Source organism: Salvia hispanica, chromosome 4 (assembly GCF_023119035.1).
Source record: "Salvia hispanica cultivar TCC Black 2014 chromosome 4, UniMelb_Shisp_WGS_1.0, whole genome shotgun sequence".
NCBI lineage: Eukaryota > Viridiplantae > Streptophyta > Magnoliopsida > Lamiales > Lamiaceae > Salvia > Salvia hispanica.
Window position 1 is genome coordinate 52,737,625 of NC_062968.1, and position 18,999 is coordinate 52,756,623.

Consider the following 18,999-nt stretch of genomic DNA (forward strand, 5'->3'; position numbering starts at 1 on the left):
TGGAAATTCGTCATACCGAAAATAAGGTATACCGAAGTTCGGTATACCGAAAACTTTGGTAAGGTAAAGGTATGACTTTTTCGCATACCGTATTTACGGTAAGGTATACGGTATGATGGTTTCGGTAAGGTATACCGTACCTACCCACCCCTAAATAGCATAATGACTAGTTTTACTTTTTTTCATAGTGAATTAAATTACGTAACTTATAAAAGGTTCTGCTAATGTTTTGCGCTCATTTTTCTTAATTAAGTTAAACAATTTTTTAAAACTCTTAATGAATCAAATGAGTTTTTAAATCGTAGACGGAGGGAGTACTATTTTGCGAAATACCATAACCGAGTAACTGGCAACACTTTTGAAATATTTTTATTAGTACAATGATTAAACAATTTTCTAATACTAATAAAAATGAGATAAATAAATGAATTATGTGTGAATTTCCCTGTTCTGATAAAGAGAAATCGGATGATTTCCCAAGTTAATTTAAAAGAAGCCTTTGATTTCCATTCCAAAAAGGAAATGAAATAGTAGCCGGTTAAATATCTGTTCCCTTCCCTCCATCCATGGTATATGTGCACCGATAATCTCACACTCTTACACACATATACACTCTCACGCACCCCTAAAAAACGATATCCCCAAAAGGGCTGCCTCCTTTCCCCGTTTCCCCACTTGGGATTCATTCAGAATTGCGGGCAACTATAATTAAGCGGTGGATTTTGGAGTTAGGGTTCCTGAATTTCTGCAGTTAGCTCGCATAATCCTCAAATCACTTGGGGTTTTTCTGGCAAAGATTCGGATTTTTGAATCACATGGAAGCTTACAAGAGATGGGTTCGGATGAACAAAGACTACGTGCATTCTCTTGAATCTCTAACTAGTGTAAGCCTCCAAAACTTACTTCTCCTTTTTCTCTTTCTATTTTGTGATTGATGATTACTCCTACTCGTGTTTCTATTTTGTTTCCCTTTTTGGATTTTCTTTCGGCAGTGTTCTGTCATTTTCAGCTGGTGCTTTTTGTTTGATTTGGATTTTAGAGACTAGAAGGAACAGAGATAGAATTTGAAAGAGCTCAAAATGTGTTTTGAAGCATTTGGAGTTTCCGGATTTGTATATATTTATTTTACCCCCTTATTGTGCTTTTTAGAGATGCACACTGCTGAAACTAGTTTCATGGATGTTTTCTAGTTGTAACGGTACTTGAATTTGGGTGGCTGTAGAATAGAAGTAATTTGTTGTTGAATTCTATGCAGAATCTTGTGCCCTCGAAATTCGTGTTTGTTAAGCAACTTTTAATGCACCACTCGTGTGTCCCGTCTTTATAGTTTGCTATAAGTAATTGATATCCAGTAAATTTTGATATCTAGCTCACCCCATTCTTGCATCTTCTGCATCTCATACTGCCACATTTTTGGATTGAATCATTTATTGTGGTGATTGGTGAATCTATTGAAGTTGAATGACATGTGTCAGTGTGATCATTCATCAGTTATAACTTATGCTTACCACTACGGACTAAAGTTGCATTAACACATCAGAAATGTAGGTATGGGCTCAAAGAATCTTATATTGCCGCGTTTTCCTTGATATGATGTGCATGTTAGTACTTGAAACTTCATTTCGTTTGTGGGTTGTGGCATGTGTCGCTTATCTGCAGTTAAAACTCAAATTCTTATTGCTTCTAAGAGGGTGCTTGATTGATGGGTTTGAAGATGGGGATATGGCCGTCTGTGGCTGAAAAATGTTGGTTAGTAACAAAAATGGTTACATGAACAGGTTTGATTTTCCATTCTCTTTATCAATGGGATATACCCCTGATTTTTTTTGGAGGGGGTGGGGTGGGGGATGAAAGCTATTAGTATTCTTTCCTATTTAACCAAGACGCGCAACCCAACTTTTTGTTCAGATGATTGGAATATCTTTCTCTGCCTTTTTCTTCACCCCTTTTCATATTTGTGAGTGGGAGTTCAATGATGTTGAGTTATATCAAGATACTCCTGCTGTCCCCTTATCAGATTGTTTAACTGCTATTTTCAGGGATTAACATGGCTTCTACCAGAGCGATTCTCCGATTCAGAAATTGGACCTGAAGCAGGTTTTGTAGAATTTTGGTAACTATGACTTCTTATTAGCTATTACTAACAAGACATTTCTTGATTAAATATCCCACCTAGAATGTATTTCTTGATTAAATATCATATCTATAATTATATTTCTTGATTGAATTCATATCCATACAACTGCTCTCTGTTGGACCCATGATTTTCAGATTGAAAGTGGAGAGTTGAAGTAGAAGTACTTTAGGACCAAATTTGATAATATTATCCATTTTGATAGATTAAGTATCAAATCGTTGTGGTTTAGTATTTTGTTAAATTTAAAACAGAATAAAGATTAATTGCTACTCTTGTACTGTCAGTATTTCATTTCATGATAAGGTCTCTTACTATTGTTTCCTTTCCCACAATATCTGTGAATTTATTGCAAAGTTCTCTTAATAGAAGCTGTGTGACAACTGACATGAATTAAAATATTGTTAAAAGGCAATACAGCAAATAAACTAGAGCTCTTTATTGTTTTTGTAAATAATAATCTGAAAATTCCAGGAAAATGTATGACTATATAAATAACTATGGCACCTCCTTATTATGCAGTACCTAATATTGTTGAGAGTTTAACTGAACATCACTATTTCTATATAACTGATGTCATATTCAAACACTTCTTTTCTTGATGTTATCATTTTTTTGTTAGTAATTGGATATGTCCCCTTATATATTTAAGATTTTGCTGCAGTTACATCAATATTGGGCATTATAACCACCATCAATGAGCACATAGTTGAGACAGCTCCAAGCCATACACAGTCAAGGCATGTAGAGCCTTCGTCCTTCCCATTCTCACTCTGCATAACTATACTTAAGGACTTGGAAACTCTAGTTGAAGTTGCTGCACAGCAATTTTATGGTGAAGAGCAGAAATGGAGCTTCATGGCCATTACAGAAGCAATCAAGTAATTGTCCTAATCAGAGAAATTTTAACTTTTGAAGTGCTTAACTTTCAGCAGAATTATTTAAACTGTGTGACTGAGATAAAGTTTGTGGATAAATATACTACAGGGTGTTACTTAGATTGGCAATTCTGCAAAAGAGCGGGTATAAAATGCTTTTGCGTGGTGGGGAGACTATAAACGACCAGAGCGAGTCTGATGATCTTGACTCGCAGAGAAATGCGCTATCATCAAAGCCTGGACCACAAGGGGTTCCTTCCATTCTGAAAAATCATCAAGGACAGACTCCATGGAATCTTGAGGGAAGGGCTTTGTCTGCCTTAAATAGGTTCGGTGAAAATGCCAGGACAGTTTCTGAACCCACGTGGTTACGCAGGGTTCAGCACCAGCAGGAAGTCATGGAGCCTTCAAGTAATTTTCCTCTTTTCTACTTTATTGTGGCTAAGTTTCTACTTTGTATATGTGTAACATGTCACCTAAACACACCCTTGCATCTTCACAGCGCCAGTGACTGAAACGCCTAGTCTATTTACTTTCTTGTCTGAGAAGGGTATGCCAGGGGGCTTATTTCTGACGGGTGAGGTGATGTATATCTTAAGGCCACTCATATACGTATTGCTTGTTAGAAAATACGGGGCACGATCATGGTTTCCTTGGCTTACTTCTTTGGGCGTGGACCTCGTTGGAAGTGGAGTTATTTCATTCGTCACAACATTGTGGCAAAATAGCAAGGATTTCCGTCTCTCCAACAATGAGAAGAATGAGGTTAGACTGTTTATCGTTTGACGATGTGTTTTTTATCTTTCCTTCTAATTTCTTGAAAATTTAACATTCTGTTTTACTTTTGCAAAATATTATATGTTCAGTGCCTCTTTCTGCTTGCTTGAGTGAGATTCTGTGACCGAATGTAACCTAAAAAGCTTTTCTCACTTGCACAAGTTGCAGTTAAAAAGGCGGAAATTGTTGTGGGCACTATACCTCATGAGAGATCCATTTTTCACCAAGCATACTCGGTAACACTACGTTTTTCATCTTGCAAGATTTATGTTGTTTCGGCCTCTTACTCTCTGTCTTCTCCCCCACCCGCTCCACACTGCACGAGAAAAGGACGAATTTTATGCTAATGTTTGTTCCCTGCTTCAGGCAAAGACTCGATGGTGCTCAAAAGCTACTAGAACCCATCCCCATTGTCGGGCTTCTAACTGGTAAGTTTTGTAGTTATGTTAGAATTTGATAAGCACCCTTTTTTGGTTGAACTCCCTCAAATCTTCCCTTTTACACGCAGAGAAAGTTATTGAACTCCTCGTTGGAGCCCAGACGCGGTACACCTACATGTCTGGTTCGTGATGGAAATCCTCGACGAGATCCTCTTTAATGGTGAAGCTTCTGCAAGAGTAATACCTCAAAATCATGTTGTAACACAAGTATTTCATCATGATAATAAATTAGAGAAAACATAGTGATTTCATGTGTGTTAGATATATACATCCATTTTCTCTGCTCCTTTTTTGTCACCAAACTCAGAAATGCATTTGTAGTTTATGCTTCCATTTCTATGAGATAGCTATTTGGGATCTCTCTCACAACAACTAGAACATTTTTCTTATAAATAAATTTAAAGTTGAGTTATGGTAAAGGTTGGAGAAAGTTGTGAGAAAAGGCCTATAGAAAGTGGTGGTGTAATTAGGAGCTAAAAAAGTGGTAAAAATGGGTGAAATTGAATGGGTCCAACCCAACCCTACTCCAATAGAATTGGCACCCTTAAGCTATTATTATGGCCCCTACTATATTATAAACACCAATGTATGCCCACTAATTATTGCTACCATATTAGACAATCATCTCCCACCTCCACACTAGTGCCCGTTGTGGCCCGGAGCCGTCCGCCTTCGCCCGTAACACACGGGCCAGGCCAGGCCAGGCCAGACCTCTCTCTTCGTGGTCTGGTCCCTCCCTCCACCACTCGTTGCCAATGCTCTTAAGAAAAAATTGAGATTTATGCACTACATTGAAAACAAACTAAGAAATTACTTTAGATAATGAAAACTAACTAATTGATGTGATATTGTTCCTCTAATAAAGGAATCTGAAATCTCAAATCTATACGTGGAATGTGTAAATTATATAACTAAAAAATTAAATAACTAAATAAGAGAGTTCTAAGTCCTAACCTACAGTTAAAAGGACGCCGCCTAACAAAAACTAGTGTTGTGTTTCATTTACTAAAAAAGATTTTGAAAATTTTTCTTTTGCAAATATTCAAATAAATAGTGTTGTGTTTTTACTCAACTCAGATCTTTAAAATGACTAATAATCAAATAAATCCCGATACAATCATTTTAAAAAAATATTATCTTGAGTTTCCAATTAATCATTTAGTGGAGTAACATCTAAATCACCCGAAATTGTGTAAATTTATCAATTTTAAAAAATGGATATGAAGAAATCTAGCAACGGAGCAATGGAAAAGACTATTTAGAAATCAATCAATCAACCAAAATGAAAATGACGACCATCCTTAGCTTTGAAGCACCAAAAGTTATATTCAAAATAATTGCTGAAATTGATTACTAATTTAGAGGGTATAAATGTATAAAATAAATTATCTCGTACGGTAATATCAATGCGTTGGTAGTCCAAACATTTCAAAAAAATAAAATAAAATAAAAAAAGGAAAAAAAGTCCCACAGTAATAAATTAAGAAACCATAGGCCCCCCAAGAGGGTGGGGTCCACCCGAAATACGTAGAGTCCCTATCCAAACCAAACCAAGTGGGGACCACAGGAGGGAGAGAAAAGTTGCCAAGGGCCCATCCTATGTGGGCCCAAGTTACTACTCCAGTCTCTACAACATCTATGGACCTATGGTAAAAATACACACACACATACATATAGATAGGGCCACCACCACCACCACCACCATGGTCCACCACCTAGAGCTGGCGTCCACCACCACCACCACAGCGGCGCCCCAAACCCACACTCTTCTTTTGGGGGGCCCCCAACCCCCACCCCTGAATTCAATACTTGTACTCTTCTTTATAATTTTGTTTCTTCTTACTCTTTTGAGTTGTGGTGCCACTCTTATGATTATTGTATTTGTTAATCTTTCATTATTTACAAGTATTCAATATGTGAATATACGGAAATTTTATTATCGAACCAATTAAGATAACATAAATGGATGAAATATAGTACGGAGTATTCATTTTGTGATTTATACAATTAAGTGTTAATAGGTCAAAGTGACCCAATCTGTTAACGTATTTATGAATGCAGTAAAGAGTCTATTATAAGAATGTGAGATTATTGGAGTGAATCACATAAATTCTGCATATAAGTTATAAACAACTCAAGTCCATTACAAACTAAATACCCAACTTTTAAATAGTAAAAAAATAAATGGTACCCATCGATTATTCCTGAACTTAGTAGCGTGAATTGTAAAGAGCAACTCCATCAATTTTAAAAATAAATTGAAGTAAAAAAATGAAGTTAATGGAGTAGTAGTAGTAGCTATCCAGTGTTTTTTTGGTTGCGTACATTCTCAAAGTAATTATTTAGATTAGTAATTCAATTCCCATAAACAGGGAATTAGAAAGAGTAATGATAAAAGTAACGAATACTGTAAGATATAAGTACAAAAATGTAAGACTGTAAAAGTTTGTACGACGAAGTACAATTAGGATAATGATACTAGTAGTAATTTAGAAATTTAGATAAAAATATATACTTTTATGAAATTATACGTCTGTAATATTGAAGTTATGAAATGTACTACTATGTCGTTTTAAATTTCCCCTTGGTAAAATAGCATGAGTACTCGCACTAAACCCCAAATATGAAATATGGATTCATTGGTATTACTATTAGACATGCACAAGTTGGTTAACTTTAGGGTTGATAGACTAATTCAGAAAAATCACCAATTTTGGCCATTTTTCATTTTTCTTGTAAACATTATAGGTCACATTTGGAGAGTTGTGTAATTTTTCTACAACAAGTCATCCGTTCAAATATTTATTTTTACATGTCAAACTATTCTTAAGTGGCTCATGATGACGCACATGTACTCCTTCCGTCCCAAGATAAATGACTTGTATTTCTTTTTGGGGTGTCCCATTATAAGTGACCTATTTCCATTTTTAGCAAAAAGTCATCTCTCTTACTTTATTCTCCACCTACTTTAGAGCATCTCCAATGGTCGGCTAGCCGAACCATTGGAGGCGGCCAACACGAAATCGGCGAGCGGACCGGCGTGGGCTGGCCAATTTTCAGTGACCGCCGATTTGGCGATCCGGCAATCGCGATTTTTTTTTTTTTTTTTTTTAAAAAAAAAAACCTATATAAACGCGATTTTCGTTTCATTTTCATTTGCACCACTTGTTTTAACGAGGTTTCTCTCTCTCTAACTTTCGTACAAGAGCATCATCGAGCGATGAGTAACGCGGGTGGTAGCGGTGGTGGTAGTGGTGGTGGTGGTGGGGATGCTTTGAGGAGTACGAACGGAGGATGAACGAGGCTATGAATGCCTACATGAACCGCGAGATGGAGCGGTACATGCGTATGGTGGAACAAAGGAGCGATACCTCGCCCTCCACGGGTTATCCACCGCCGGCGCAGCGTTGATTGATCGGGATCACGCCGTGCACATCAGCGGCCGTACGACGACTACTTTTCGAGAGAACCCGCGGTTTCCCGCCAACATGTTCCGGCGGCGTTTTAGAATGCGCAGGAGTTGTTTATGTGCATCGTTGGCGCATTAGGAGCGTCGATATCTCTGTGTTTCCGCTTTAGGCACGATGCGCCGGGTGCATCTCGGCCACACCTTTATTCAAAAGTGCACGGCGGCAATCAGGCAGTTGGCCTACGGAGGCGCGGCAAACATGTGGGATGAGTACCTCCACATCGGTGAGTCGACGGCCCTGGAATGTCTGAAGGATTTCCGTGGGGGCGTGATAAACGCTTTTCGGTGAAAGCAAGTACCTTCAAGCCCTACTCCCGAAGATTGTCGAATTTGATGCAGATGCACGGGAAGAAGCATGGGTTCCCGGGGATGTTAGGCAGCATAGATTGTATGCATACTGGGAGTGGAAGAACTGTCCGACCTGGCTGGAAGGGGGGCCTACACGACCGGCTACAAGTCAAAGAATCCCACGATAATCCTCGAGGCCGTAGCTGATTACCGGTTGTGGATCTGGCATGCGTATTTTGGGGTAGCCGGGTCGAACAACGACCTCAACGTCACGAACTCGTCTCCCTCTTCAACGAGAAGTGCCAGGGCGTCGGTCCAGCCGTCTCATTTGTGGCCAACGGCAACCGGCATGATATGGGCTACTACTTGGCGGATGGGATATACCCTAGGTGGCCGGTCTTTGTGAAGAGAGCGATCAGGCACGCAAGTGATGAAAGGAAGGCCTACTTTGCGGAACGGCGGGAGTCGGCGCGCAAGGACGTGGAGCGCGCATTTGGTGTGCTCCAGTCTCGATGGGCGGCAATTAAGGGTCCAACGCGTTTGTGGGATGTCGGATGTCCTCTATTTTTCCTCTCTCATATTTTACTCTCTCCACTTTAACTTATTTAAATACCATTCCTTAAATCCCGTGCCCAAAAGAAGTAGGTCACTTATCTTGGGACGGAGGGAGTAATATTTACTATTCAAGTTCACGGAAAAGAATCGTCATTTTATCTTTTCTTACCACGAATTGCTTAGTTGGTAGAAACACGTTTCTAATAAATTATAGGGTTTGAGTCATGGGATAAATGTGAGTTAAATATATACTAAAATAAAAGCTTTATTCTATTTTTCTTCTTGTTTTTGGAGGGGAAACTCTATTGTCATTGATGAGAAATGCAGTACTATATCACTAATTACCTACTACTCCTACAATTTAGGATAAAAAACTAGTAGTACTCCTTAACTACTATAGAGGTTTTTTCTTTTTTTTTGTTAGTGGGATAATATAGTACTCCTATATGATTATTGAATTAAATCAAATATTTATATATTAAAGTGAGAAATGGTGTATCACTAACTAGATGTGTTTAGTAACTTAAAAAAGTTTAACAACATATTTATTTACATAACTTTCCTAGATGATTCATATCGTGATAGTGTAATTGAAAAAAATATCTTATAAATGTAGTCAGTACAACACATTACAACAATTACAAAAACCTTTTAGTACTATACTTAAATTTGGAAATTTGCACATATTTTATTTATAACTTTACAAACTCTTCATAATGCACTTTAAAGTGACGATTTGGTCAAACAAATAGACGAAGCCAAATACATAGAGGAAAAATTTGTTGATTCAATGAAATTAAAATATCATGATGTATGTATCTGGCTAACAGCCGTTAGATTTCTACATCAAAATGAAATTATGCAATAGAAATAAAAATGAAATTTTATTTATGAAAAACGGCTTTTACTGAATCAAGTACGACTATATATAGGTTGCTTGCGCTAGTTTTTCACATGTTTATGAAAACCACAGTTTCAATTCTACACACATTTCTCTCAGATTTGATTTAATTTTTCCCCTAATCTTTTAACCTAATTCTGATTAAATCCTATGGCTTCAACCCAAACCCCAGATTTTCGAGGCGATTTCAAGGAAAATCAACCCGATTCCGGCCGCGATTACCGTAATCTGAACTCCTTTCCGCGGCCGCAGGTGACGGAGGCGCAGCCGCTCCGCATGGCGCTCATGAAGGAAGAGGCGCCGGATACGGCGGAGGAGAAGCCGCTGGTGTTTTTGCAGCCGCCGGCGAAGAGATCGTCGACGAAAGACCGCCACACGAAAGTCGAGGGGCGCGGCCGCAGAATCCGTATTCCGGCGACGTGCGCCGCTAGGGTGTTCCAGCTCACGCGAGAGCTCGGCCACAAGTCCGACGGCGAGACCATCCGCTGGCTGCTCGAGCAGGCGGAGCCGGCGATAATCGCCGCCACCGGTACCGGAACCGTCCCCGCCATTGCCACGTCAGTCAACGGCACGCTGAAAATCCCCACCGCCGCCGCATCCGTATCCGAATCCGTTTCCGCCTCCGCCGCGGACGATCGGAAACGCAAGCGCCTGCCTACCGCCGAATTAATCGACGTGAACAGCTTCAGCTGCTCGCCGCGGAATTCCTCCGCCGCGACCACCGCCTCCGCCTCCGCAGCTACCAATAATTTCGCAATTACGAATGCTAATAATTTCGCAATTATTTCGAGCAACAACGCGTCGGTCTCAGCCCCACTCATGCCAGTGATACCGATTCCCGCAGTCTGGGCGATCCCCATGGTTACATCGACGTCGAACTCGCAGTCTCCGACGTTTCTCATCATTCCGCCGAATCAATCTACGCAGGTCGTCGCCATCCAGCCCGGCGCCGCCGCGATGAACATGACGCCGGTGGTCAACATTTCCGCGCCGATCTCCGCATTCGTCTCCGCCATGCAAACCTCAACCTCGGCGGCGCAAATCATGCAATCCGCCGCCGCGGATTTCACCCCCAAACTTAATAATACGCCGAGCTCGAGCAATAGCTCCGCCGCGGCAAAGAAGTCTCAGATGCTGAGAGATATTTCATGGGAGATTCACGATAAAAATTCACGAAATTAGGTCATATTTCGGAATCAATTTCTACTCCTCCGTGAAATTGAGCTGCAGATCTCACCGAAAATCTCTTCGCGGAGGGCAGCGGCGGTGGTGGAGGAGCGCACGTGTGAGGGCGGCAACGCTCGCAGCTAGGATTGGGAGAAATTTTGTTGGGGAGTGGGCCCACGTGGTGGACCCCGGTGGCGGCCGCCGTGGTGGTCCCGGATCTTGGGCTAGGTTTAAACAGAGGAAAAGTAAGGGTGGTGGGCTCCGTTAGACGTGGCCGTGTTAATGGGCTTCTGAATTTGGTGGGCCTTTTGTTATTATTTTGACGTGTTGTGTTTGGTGGTCCATTTTCCTTTTTATTTTTAAATTTCAGATGCTTAGTTTTGGGGTCATAAATCCTGTATTTTAATATTTTCATAGTTAGGTTTATGTTAATTTATTTTACTTGTTACTAATTTTACTAAGAATGTTCTTGTATGATTTCGATCCACCATGGGTCGAAAATGTTGCCAAACAATTTTGGACTTGGTAGCATTTCAGTTAAATACAGACATGCATATCTAAATAAAATTGAAATATATTTTCATAAAGCACTTTATATTGAACGAAATAAATGCGAAACATGAAAGTTAAATAGCTTTACGAAAGCACTAATTAGATATAGAAAGAGAGGTTCGAAAATGAATTTGGTCCCAACTCCCAACACTAACTTTTTACAAATAAGCTCAAAAAGGTTCACCAAACGATTTTCTGTGTAAAATAATCTGAAGAGTAAAATTTTGAATTCAAATACAACAATAAAATGGTGGAATAGCAATAACATAATGAAAAGAATGAGTTCGACATTTAAATTTCGGACAACGTCATATTTTGAGTGTTGATTTATTTCTTAGGGAGAGAAAAATTCATAAAGCAAAACTAATTGTATGTGGCTTTCTCGAAATTAAATACAGCCATCAAGGTGAAGAACATATCAAGAAACTAAATAAAAATGCTTTTATTTATTTAATACTTTGTCTATTTTTATATAGAGCCTTAAGTATGAGGGACAATTGTAAACTTGAGATGGGTATTAAAAGTGTGCGCCCATAGTCAAGGGACCATGGCACCATAATTTGGTGGAAAAGTGAGGGCACCACCTCTTAGGTAGGTGGTCCACATTAAAAGTGGGTTCGTCCTAATCACTATCATTATTTTATCATATTTTCATTACGAATATTCGAGATTTATTTGACTTATTCCTAGAAGTGGGGTTATTTTCCTCTTATTTACTATTGAGGTAAATTTTTTATGTGATTCTCTATTGTGTTTGTGTGCATTCAAGGTGGACACTTGGCCTTGACTATAAATATGGACAATTTATCCTTGTCGTACAATTTTATTTTTATTTTTTTTAATAAAATAAATGATAAATTGTTAAAAAAAATTATGAAACATAGTTTGATTCTAGCATGTCATAATAAATATGGATTTATTTTTGTTTTTTCATAGTGAATATTATAGTTATATACTTGTTCTAATCAAACATTGTCGTTTTCTTTATGAGAAAAGAAAACAACATTGTTTAACTTATCGGCAGTGATTTTCAAATAGTACATAATTTTTCAGCTGCCATATTAGAATTTTTTTACTATAAGATGATTGAGAATAAATCTAATTTTATAGTTTTTTCTGATAGGTTTTCAAAGTTGCAGCATCAAAACTTAACTCAATTTCATAATTTTTCAAACAATTTGCTCAAAAATAAACATTAGGGTCATGTATGAAAGATCTTGATTTTTATTCATGAATCAAAAAGTGTTAGGGGAAGTGGGTAGGTTTTGTGCTTTTATTCGAAGATACAACCTTTAATTAACATTTAACCCATTAGATAATGACAAAACATGGATTAACACTGAGATGGGTTAACTGGCATTGTGAAAATTTCGAAGAAGTAGTAATAAATTAATTTGGTCAAAATTTTATTTGTCAGATTAAAATATCACACACATGCTGGCGCTATTGTGCTTTGCAGAATGTATAACAACTAGTAATTCCAAGTGGAGCTATTTCCAAATGAATAAATAAATAAATACTAGTAGTAGTATAAATAAAAGAACAACGAAAATGAGGGCTGGGCCCATATATCTGTACTAGGGTGTGCTTCTAGAGAAAGCCCGTGAAACGTGGTCCACTTCAAGTAGGGCCCGTTTTAGGGTATTTCCAAAGGATTAACTAATCTATTTACATTGACTGAAACATAACTTAAATATCCAATAAATCGAAGATTTCAGTCACCATGTATATACCTGAGGAATCTTTATTGATCCACTTTTTTTAAAAAAAAAAAACTAGGAGTACAAAATTTAAACAATTGATAACTTCATTGCTCATCACCCATTTCCACCTCCTATATATATATGTGTGTGTGTGTATCATAACTCCAAATCTACAATGTACATGAAGCAAAATGCTTTACAAAAAAAAATGGTAGTCTCATAACTTATTTCACTCCCAAAACATATGTACAATGATTGAGCTTGCAGAAACCAAACCAAGCAATTGAACCCTTAACAAAATTTTTGTGTATGTTACAAAATAAAATAAGTGGATTATATGGTTAGATTTTCCTGTATGGCAATGAATGATCCCACAGTGTTACCTCCAACGTCTGGGAACGTTTCGAAACCACGGATAGGCTTCACTTTGCCCTGTCGGTCGACATCCACAGGATACTTTATAAGGTGCCCCCTCATCTCTGATACCTGTGGGGATGAAAACTGTTCCCAGTTGGCTTCACCTAACGACCTTACACGTCGAACGCACTCCAAGGACTCCGGCCGTGTGAAGCATTCTTCCAAAAACCCAACATGCTCCGCCCATAGAGACATCCTGTATCCATATATCTGCCCAAAATGCAAGTCCAAACATCAAGAATGTAGATTAGTATCTTGATGTTCACACGGTTAATTGCAACGATATGGAAAATATGTGAAAAACAGACCATGTTTTCTGAGATTTGGTTCAACGGTTTTACCTGTCCTTGAGGACTAGATAGTCTTTTTGACCAGGTGTGCTGCGGTTGATACGCTCCCATTGCGATCTCCGTGTCTCGAGTGCCCTCCATCGATCGCTGATTGATGTTTGCAGAACCCAGGATTACATACTCATCATCAACTATCATACCTTTTGAGTGAACATAGATCATGAATCTGCGGCTTTTCCGGCTGAGCCCCTGAAAACGAAAGAAGTTACACAAAAGCCTTGCACAGAATCGAGGTCTAAGCTATCTTTGTTTGAAGCACTTTTAATTGGTGAACAATGATAGAGTACCTGAGGATTGTTGGTTATGGGCTGACTATCGGGCGCCTCGCCTGCATCAAGAGCCTCACGGTTGCCAAGGCAGTAAAAGTTCAAGTAATCTTGAGGTGTGTAAGCATCCTCGAGCCCCACCTCAACTAACGCTTTGTATATAGTTTCGTACATCATTTGCATTGTTTTGTGCTGGAAAAGGAAAGCCAAAGGAGTTATAACACTCTCAAAAAACTCAAGGCTGAATCAGCAAGATCGTCAGATAGCACGTAGCCAAAATTATACAAAAGTACAGATAAATGCCAATATCTCTACCTGCCAAAATAAAATCCTTTGTGTAGCAGCCCCTGTCGGATTGCCCTCCGGCCACATCGGAATGACAATATAAGCTGCAAATCTCTCGTGTGCTCGGATTTTCTCCGCGATTTTTAAGGCAATTTCCATCGGAATCAGATTGTTGGCACCTACACAGAATTACATATTGCTTTTAATGAGAGGCTGCTGAATTTGTTGGGATTTCTTTCAAGACATAGTAGTGCATACCAACATCCTTGTACTGGCTCCAGTTGTAAGACGACCCGATAAAGTACTGGTTCTCGATGTATATGAAATGTTGGGCGGAGCGAATAGCCTTTACATATGCAGTGTGTATGCTCATATCTATAAGAAGGTTCTTTCCGCAGACCAAGTTCTGTTTTCATGAAAGGCATTATTCCTTTTAGTGAAAAAAATAAACACTTGAGAGAACAGGTTGCAAACAAATCTATCTTTCAACTCACCCGGTGCATAGCATCTTTAGGATCCTTCGGGAATCCTTTGACAGAGTTTGAATCAATAGACCGGAACACCTGAAAATCGCACCAAAGAAGAATAATAATCAAATGCAATCCCCACAAAGCTAGGTTGCATTTTTCAATCTATCCTGTTAAACTTGAAAATTAAAACAATATTGAAGAGAGAATATTTTAATTAGTCCTCTCCTTGTTATATATCCAAGATCGAAATTTGACCTATAGCTCGACGAGATTAGTATACCTGCACATGCCAACCCTCAGGGTCATTATCATTGATACAAGGAGCATCAGTCAACCCCAATATCTCAGGCATCCTTTCTATTCGAAGCAAAGCATCGTCGTACGAAATCTTCAGCTTTTTGATGCCGTGAGGCTTTGAAGCCTTCAGCCATCGCTCCTCGAAATTACTCAGGACATCGTACGCTGCAGGCCCATCAATTTTACAGTGCAAGTCATGCCATGGTTCTCTTGGACATCCGGTTGTACTACCCTATTCACGTAGCGACTTGAATCAACAAATAGATAGAAGCCATGCAGTTTGCTAATTCTTGACATATTAGAGAGGAATATATCCTTGAAAACAAAGCATGCCCATAAAAACATTAAATGGATATAGGATGAATGAATTACCGTATATGTCGGATTGTGATAATCATCTGAATGGGAAGTTTGCAGTGTTCTGAATAAAGCATGGCGTGGAGTATCATAACGCCCGTCACATAGGTCTAGTCCTCCTAGAAAAGCGATTATTCTTCTTCTGTTATCTCCAGCATCGGCATCCACTAGCACAGTTTTCTGATGGTGTGTATAAATGACTCCAACTTCCTGATCATGGAAAAAAAAGAAAAAATAAACTAAACACCATGATTTACAATAACTATACCAATATAAAGTAGATGGCTCCAAAACAAAAGACTGAGTTTAGAGGTATATTTGAAACTCAACCTCCTAGCTTCAACTTAAACATCAGACATGAATATCTCAATTAAAAAGATAAAACCAAAAAACGTGCATTTGAAACATACCCTCTGCATCATCCAGCTATGGCGCTTTCCAGCCACTCGGGGACAAAGAAGCACTTGAACAGAAGAATGTTTAAAGAACCGGCGAGTTTCTTCATCATGAGTTTGCATGACCCCATCCTGTTATGAAAGGAAACTCTAAGACGATAATGTTTTTCAAACAGACACTACCAAACCAAACTGTAACATGAATTTCTCAATGACTCAAATGATAATTGCGTTTTATGCTAAAAATGACAAAGAGAAGCAGAAGGTGATCACTTTTGTAGATGATGTTGACATGTAACTGCTAAGTGCCTCAATTTAAATGTTTAGAATGAATTGAGCACTTACCGTTTTGTATCCCAATATGCTTCTTGATGTAGGGTCATCCCACACTAGAAGCAGCACTCTAACTCCTTCCTGCGATTTCGATCTCAGAAGTTCGCCCAACGTGTAATCAGATAGAGAATTATCATCCCTAATAAGTCTGACTTTGTGCCAGATTGACCATCCAGTTATATATATCAGGCGTCGAGCTCGGCGTATCGCATCAAAGATGTCTCGCCAACATTGCCCATGAACATACTGCATGCCATTTCCGAGAGTCAGATTCGGGAGGCATCCATCAGGTACATGAGCATCTTGATAAAGAGTCACTCTACCACCTCTCCTGAGAGGAAAATAAGTCTGAGGGACTCCAATATAATCGGGGCCGGCTCCAACTCCGTTGTAGTATATGCTCAATTGCTGAATTGGAGTATACTTCATCGAAAGGCTCAAGACAGCTCCAGCCTTGCTAGGCTTTCCACTAGCACTAAGGATTGGGAAAAATCCCTTTATTTGCTCTCCTCCATATATATGCTCAACTGGAATCGATACCGTTCCTATATACTGAGACCCGACAATATCGTTATCCTTCACAACAAAGTTCACTTCGGCAGCATAATGAGCTACCGGAACTGTAAAGTTCTGCATCCACACTGGATTTTCATCATTGCTTATAACATAAGTCCTTGCAAAAGTGGCACCTGCTATTGTTACGGAGACGTACGGATCACTTGTAATCTTACTTTTCATGTGCCCTTCGAGCTTGCTCGTCAAGTTACCAGGCAATTTGTCAAACATATCCCCTATGGTTCTGTGGAACATATCCATGTTTGGGAGGTTCTTTGCTTCATATATACAAATATCTAAGTTCCCATGCAAGAGCAAAACCTTTAGAGATGTTTTAGAAGGTGAAACTGGCACAAGCTGCATGCTATGATCATTACTTGATGACGGCGGATGAGACACCATATTGATTGAAGGTCCCTCCCACAATGAAAATCTGTGATGATGCCCGGGTTTACCCCCTGTCCCAGTAGTAGTCACTGGCAGAGGTCCCGAGTGAAACTTATGAGGACCAACAGTGGCAGCTGCAGGGGCCGGAGGGGAAGCTGGTGCAGAAGGTGGCCTCGTCTGAATCTCAGACAACTGCATGCTTGCCAAATGGTCGTCAATAGGTGGATAAAGTGGAGGGTGGCTTGAAAAACTTTCTTCCGAGTGAGCTGAATCACAAAGAGGAGACAAATTACCCTGGTGATGGTGATCAATGCCGTCTCTAGGAGGAGTTACGGGGTGAGCATCCGGAGGCTGCAACCGCCCGGATGCTTGATGGTGGAGATAATGAAACGAGCCATATCTGAAGCTACCATATGCCTCAAAATTAGGCTGAGGAGGAGGAGGCGATGATGATGGCGGAGGGTGAGGATGGGGAGGAGGAGAAGACGATGGCGAAGCAGCTGGATATCCATGGTATGTGTAAGGGTGTGAAGTATAATCTGAAGGGGGAGGCAGTGGCGACGTTGGAGCACTTGAATAGTGATAATTCAGGGGCGGAGAGGCATAGGGGGTTTGATAGTAAGGATAGGGTGGATAGGCCGCGTATGGGGCGGCAGGCGGAGGATGATACGCAGGCTGTCCACTGAGATTAGGAGGCGGATACGCACCAGGCGGAGGGTAATGATTAGGAGGCGCTGGCCCACTGGGATAGCCATAGGCAGGATTGTAAGGGTATGAATGTGCAGGGTAATTGTTCTGGTTCTCCATTTCCGATTTCTATGAAAATTCAAACCCTAGAAATCAAACAAACACAAAGCACATTGATCAAAACGGGCCTCTCCTACATGAATTCAGTGATGATCGGCCTATCAATCATCAATCAGCAGCTACAGCTAATGATTGGTGCAGATAAAGATCGTGTTTTTATAGATTAGAGGATTGATTGAGGACGGATTATCAAAAGAGGTGTCTCTTAAATTCTCCAACAAATTTCACGAATATAAGAAAAAGCTTCGATCGTATTCAAGTCGGAATTCTGAATGAGACTAAGATGAAGAAGATTTACCTTTTAATTCGTGAATATCTTGTGTGATCGTCTGAACAAACAATGCGAAATGAGCGCGTTACGCAAAGGAATCCCTAATTCTATCTGTTTAGATTAGATTCAAGCAGAATTCGACCTTTCTACCGGCTTTTTCATAGGATTTCCAGGATTCGGAGTTACACAGGAATGGGTTTCAGAAACACGTGGAATTATCTGATTGGCTTATTATGCGGAAGGGGAAACACGTTTGCTTCCATTAGAATGTTTCCCGATCTTTGGTGTTGTCGGTTTTCCGGTTATGAATGAAGTTTCGTTGTATGAAATGCGATATACACTTCAAAACCAAGTCAAATCTTTTATGTTTATGCGCTAGTTCTAGAAGCTTACGAAATTTGGCCACCTACATTTTAGTTTTTAAATACTAACTATATTCCATACATTTACAGCACGAATTCATAGATGTGAAAATCAGGGAGTATTTAATTCGGGTTCCATTAGTAGGATTTACAATGTTAATCACTCTTATTTTATCTATCATTCTATTGTTGTGATGTTTTAAAATTTTAACATAATTAGTAATGTTTCAAAAGATTGCTTCGTGGAGTACTATGGGGTGGAAAATTAATAACAAATGTGTCAAATATACTTATCCGATCCAATAATAATCAGGTATTGAGTATGAGATACCCATTACATATTCATGTGTGGGATCCATTACAAAATTTGGAATATTTCGTGTATCGGGTATTATCCACTCAACTATTTACCTTTTCAAATATTTTTAAATATTTTTATTCGTATGATTATTTTAGGTAGATTATATGTCTTGTGTTTCTTTTTCTACGTGAAGAATCCTACTAATACTTTTTTCAATAGTTTTTGGCTATTTCTCTCATAAGACTCAAATCAGATCTACTTTGTTTAAAAAAGTTTATGTAG

At 39.3% G+C, this 18,999-nt stretch overlaps 3 protein-coding genes across 4 annotated transcripts; 2 read left to right on the top strand and 1 right to left on the bottom strand.

Moving 5' to 3' along the window:
- Positions 1 to 519: 519 nt before the first annotated feature.
- LOC125224430 (peroxisome biogenesis protein 16) lies at positions 520 to 4,588 on the top strand. 2 transcript variants are annotated; one of them, XM_048127831.1, is made up of 8 exons: positions 520 to 884; positions 2,040 to 2,097; positions 2,799 to 3,015; positions 3,122 to 3,423; positions 3,515 to 3,777; positions 3,952 to 4,025; positions 4,156 to 4,217; positions 4,298 to 4,588. In XM_048127831.1, exons 1-8 carry the CDS (start codon positions 816 to 818, stop codon positions 4,357 to 4,359), a joined length of 1,107 nt encoding a protein of 368 aa, XP_047983788.1. In that variant the 5' UTR covers positions 520 to 815; the 3' UTR covers positions 4,360 to 4,588. The 2 variants fall into 2 exon arrangements, with proteins under 2 accessions (XP_047983788.1, XP_047983789.1); XM_048127832.1 differs by having other exon boundaries at positions 522 to 884; positions 3,958 to 4,025.
- Positions 4,589 to 9,487: 4,899 nt separating this feature from the next.
- Positions 9,488 to 11,196, top strand: LOC125218742 (transcription factor TCP9). Its single transcript, XM_048120479.1, has one exon. The coding sequence runs from the start codon at positions 9,593 to 9,595 to the stop codon at positions 10,622 to 10,624; it is 1,032 nt and encodes a 343-aa protein (XP_047976436.1). The 5' UTR covers positions 9,488 to 9,592; the 3' UTR covers positions 10,625 to 11,196.
- Positions 11,197 to 12,950: 1,754 nt separating this feature from the next.
- On the bottom strand, positions 12,951 to 18,367 carry LOC125223088 (phospholipase D gamma 1-like). The gene is made up of 11 exons (XM_048126059.1): positions 18,082 to 18,367; positions 16,047 to 17,809; positions 15,717 to 15,833; positions 15,322 to 15,516; positions 14,933 to 15,181; positions 14,677 to 14,745; positions 14,441 to 14,588; positions 14,213 to 14,361; positions 13,919 to 14,089; positions 13,623 to 13,820; positions 12,951 to 13,491 (listed from the first exon to the last, which is right to left on the bottom strand). Exons 2-11 carry the CDS (start codon positions 17,781 to 17,783, stop codon positions 13,198 to 13,200), a joined length of 3,327 nt encoding a protein of 1,108 aa, XP_047982016.1. The 5' UTR covers positions 17,784 to 17,809; positions 18,082 to 18,367; the 3' UTR covers positions 12,951 to 13,197.
- Positions 18,368 to 18,999: the final 632 nt, after the last annotated feature.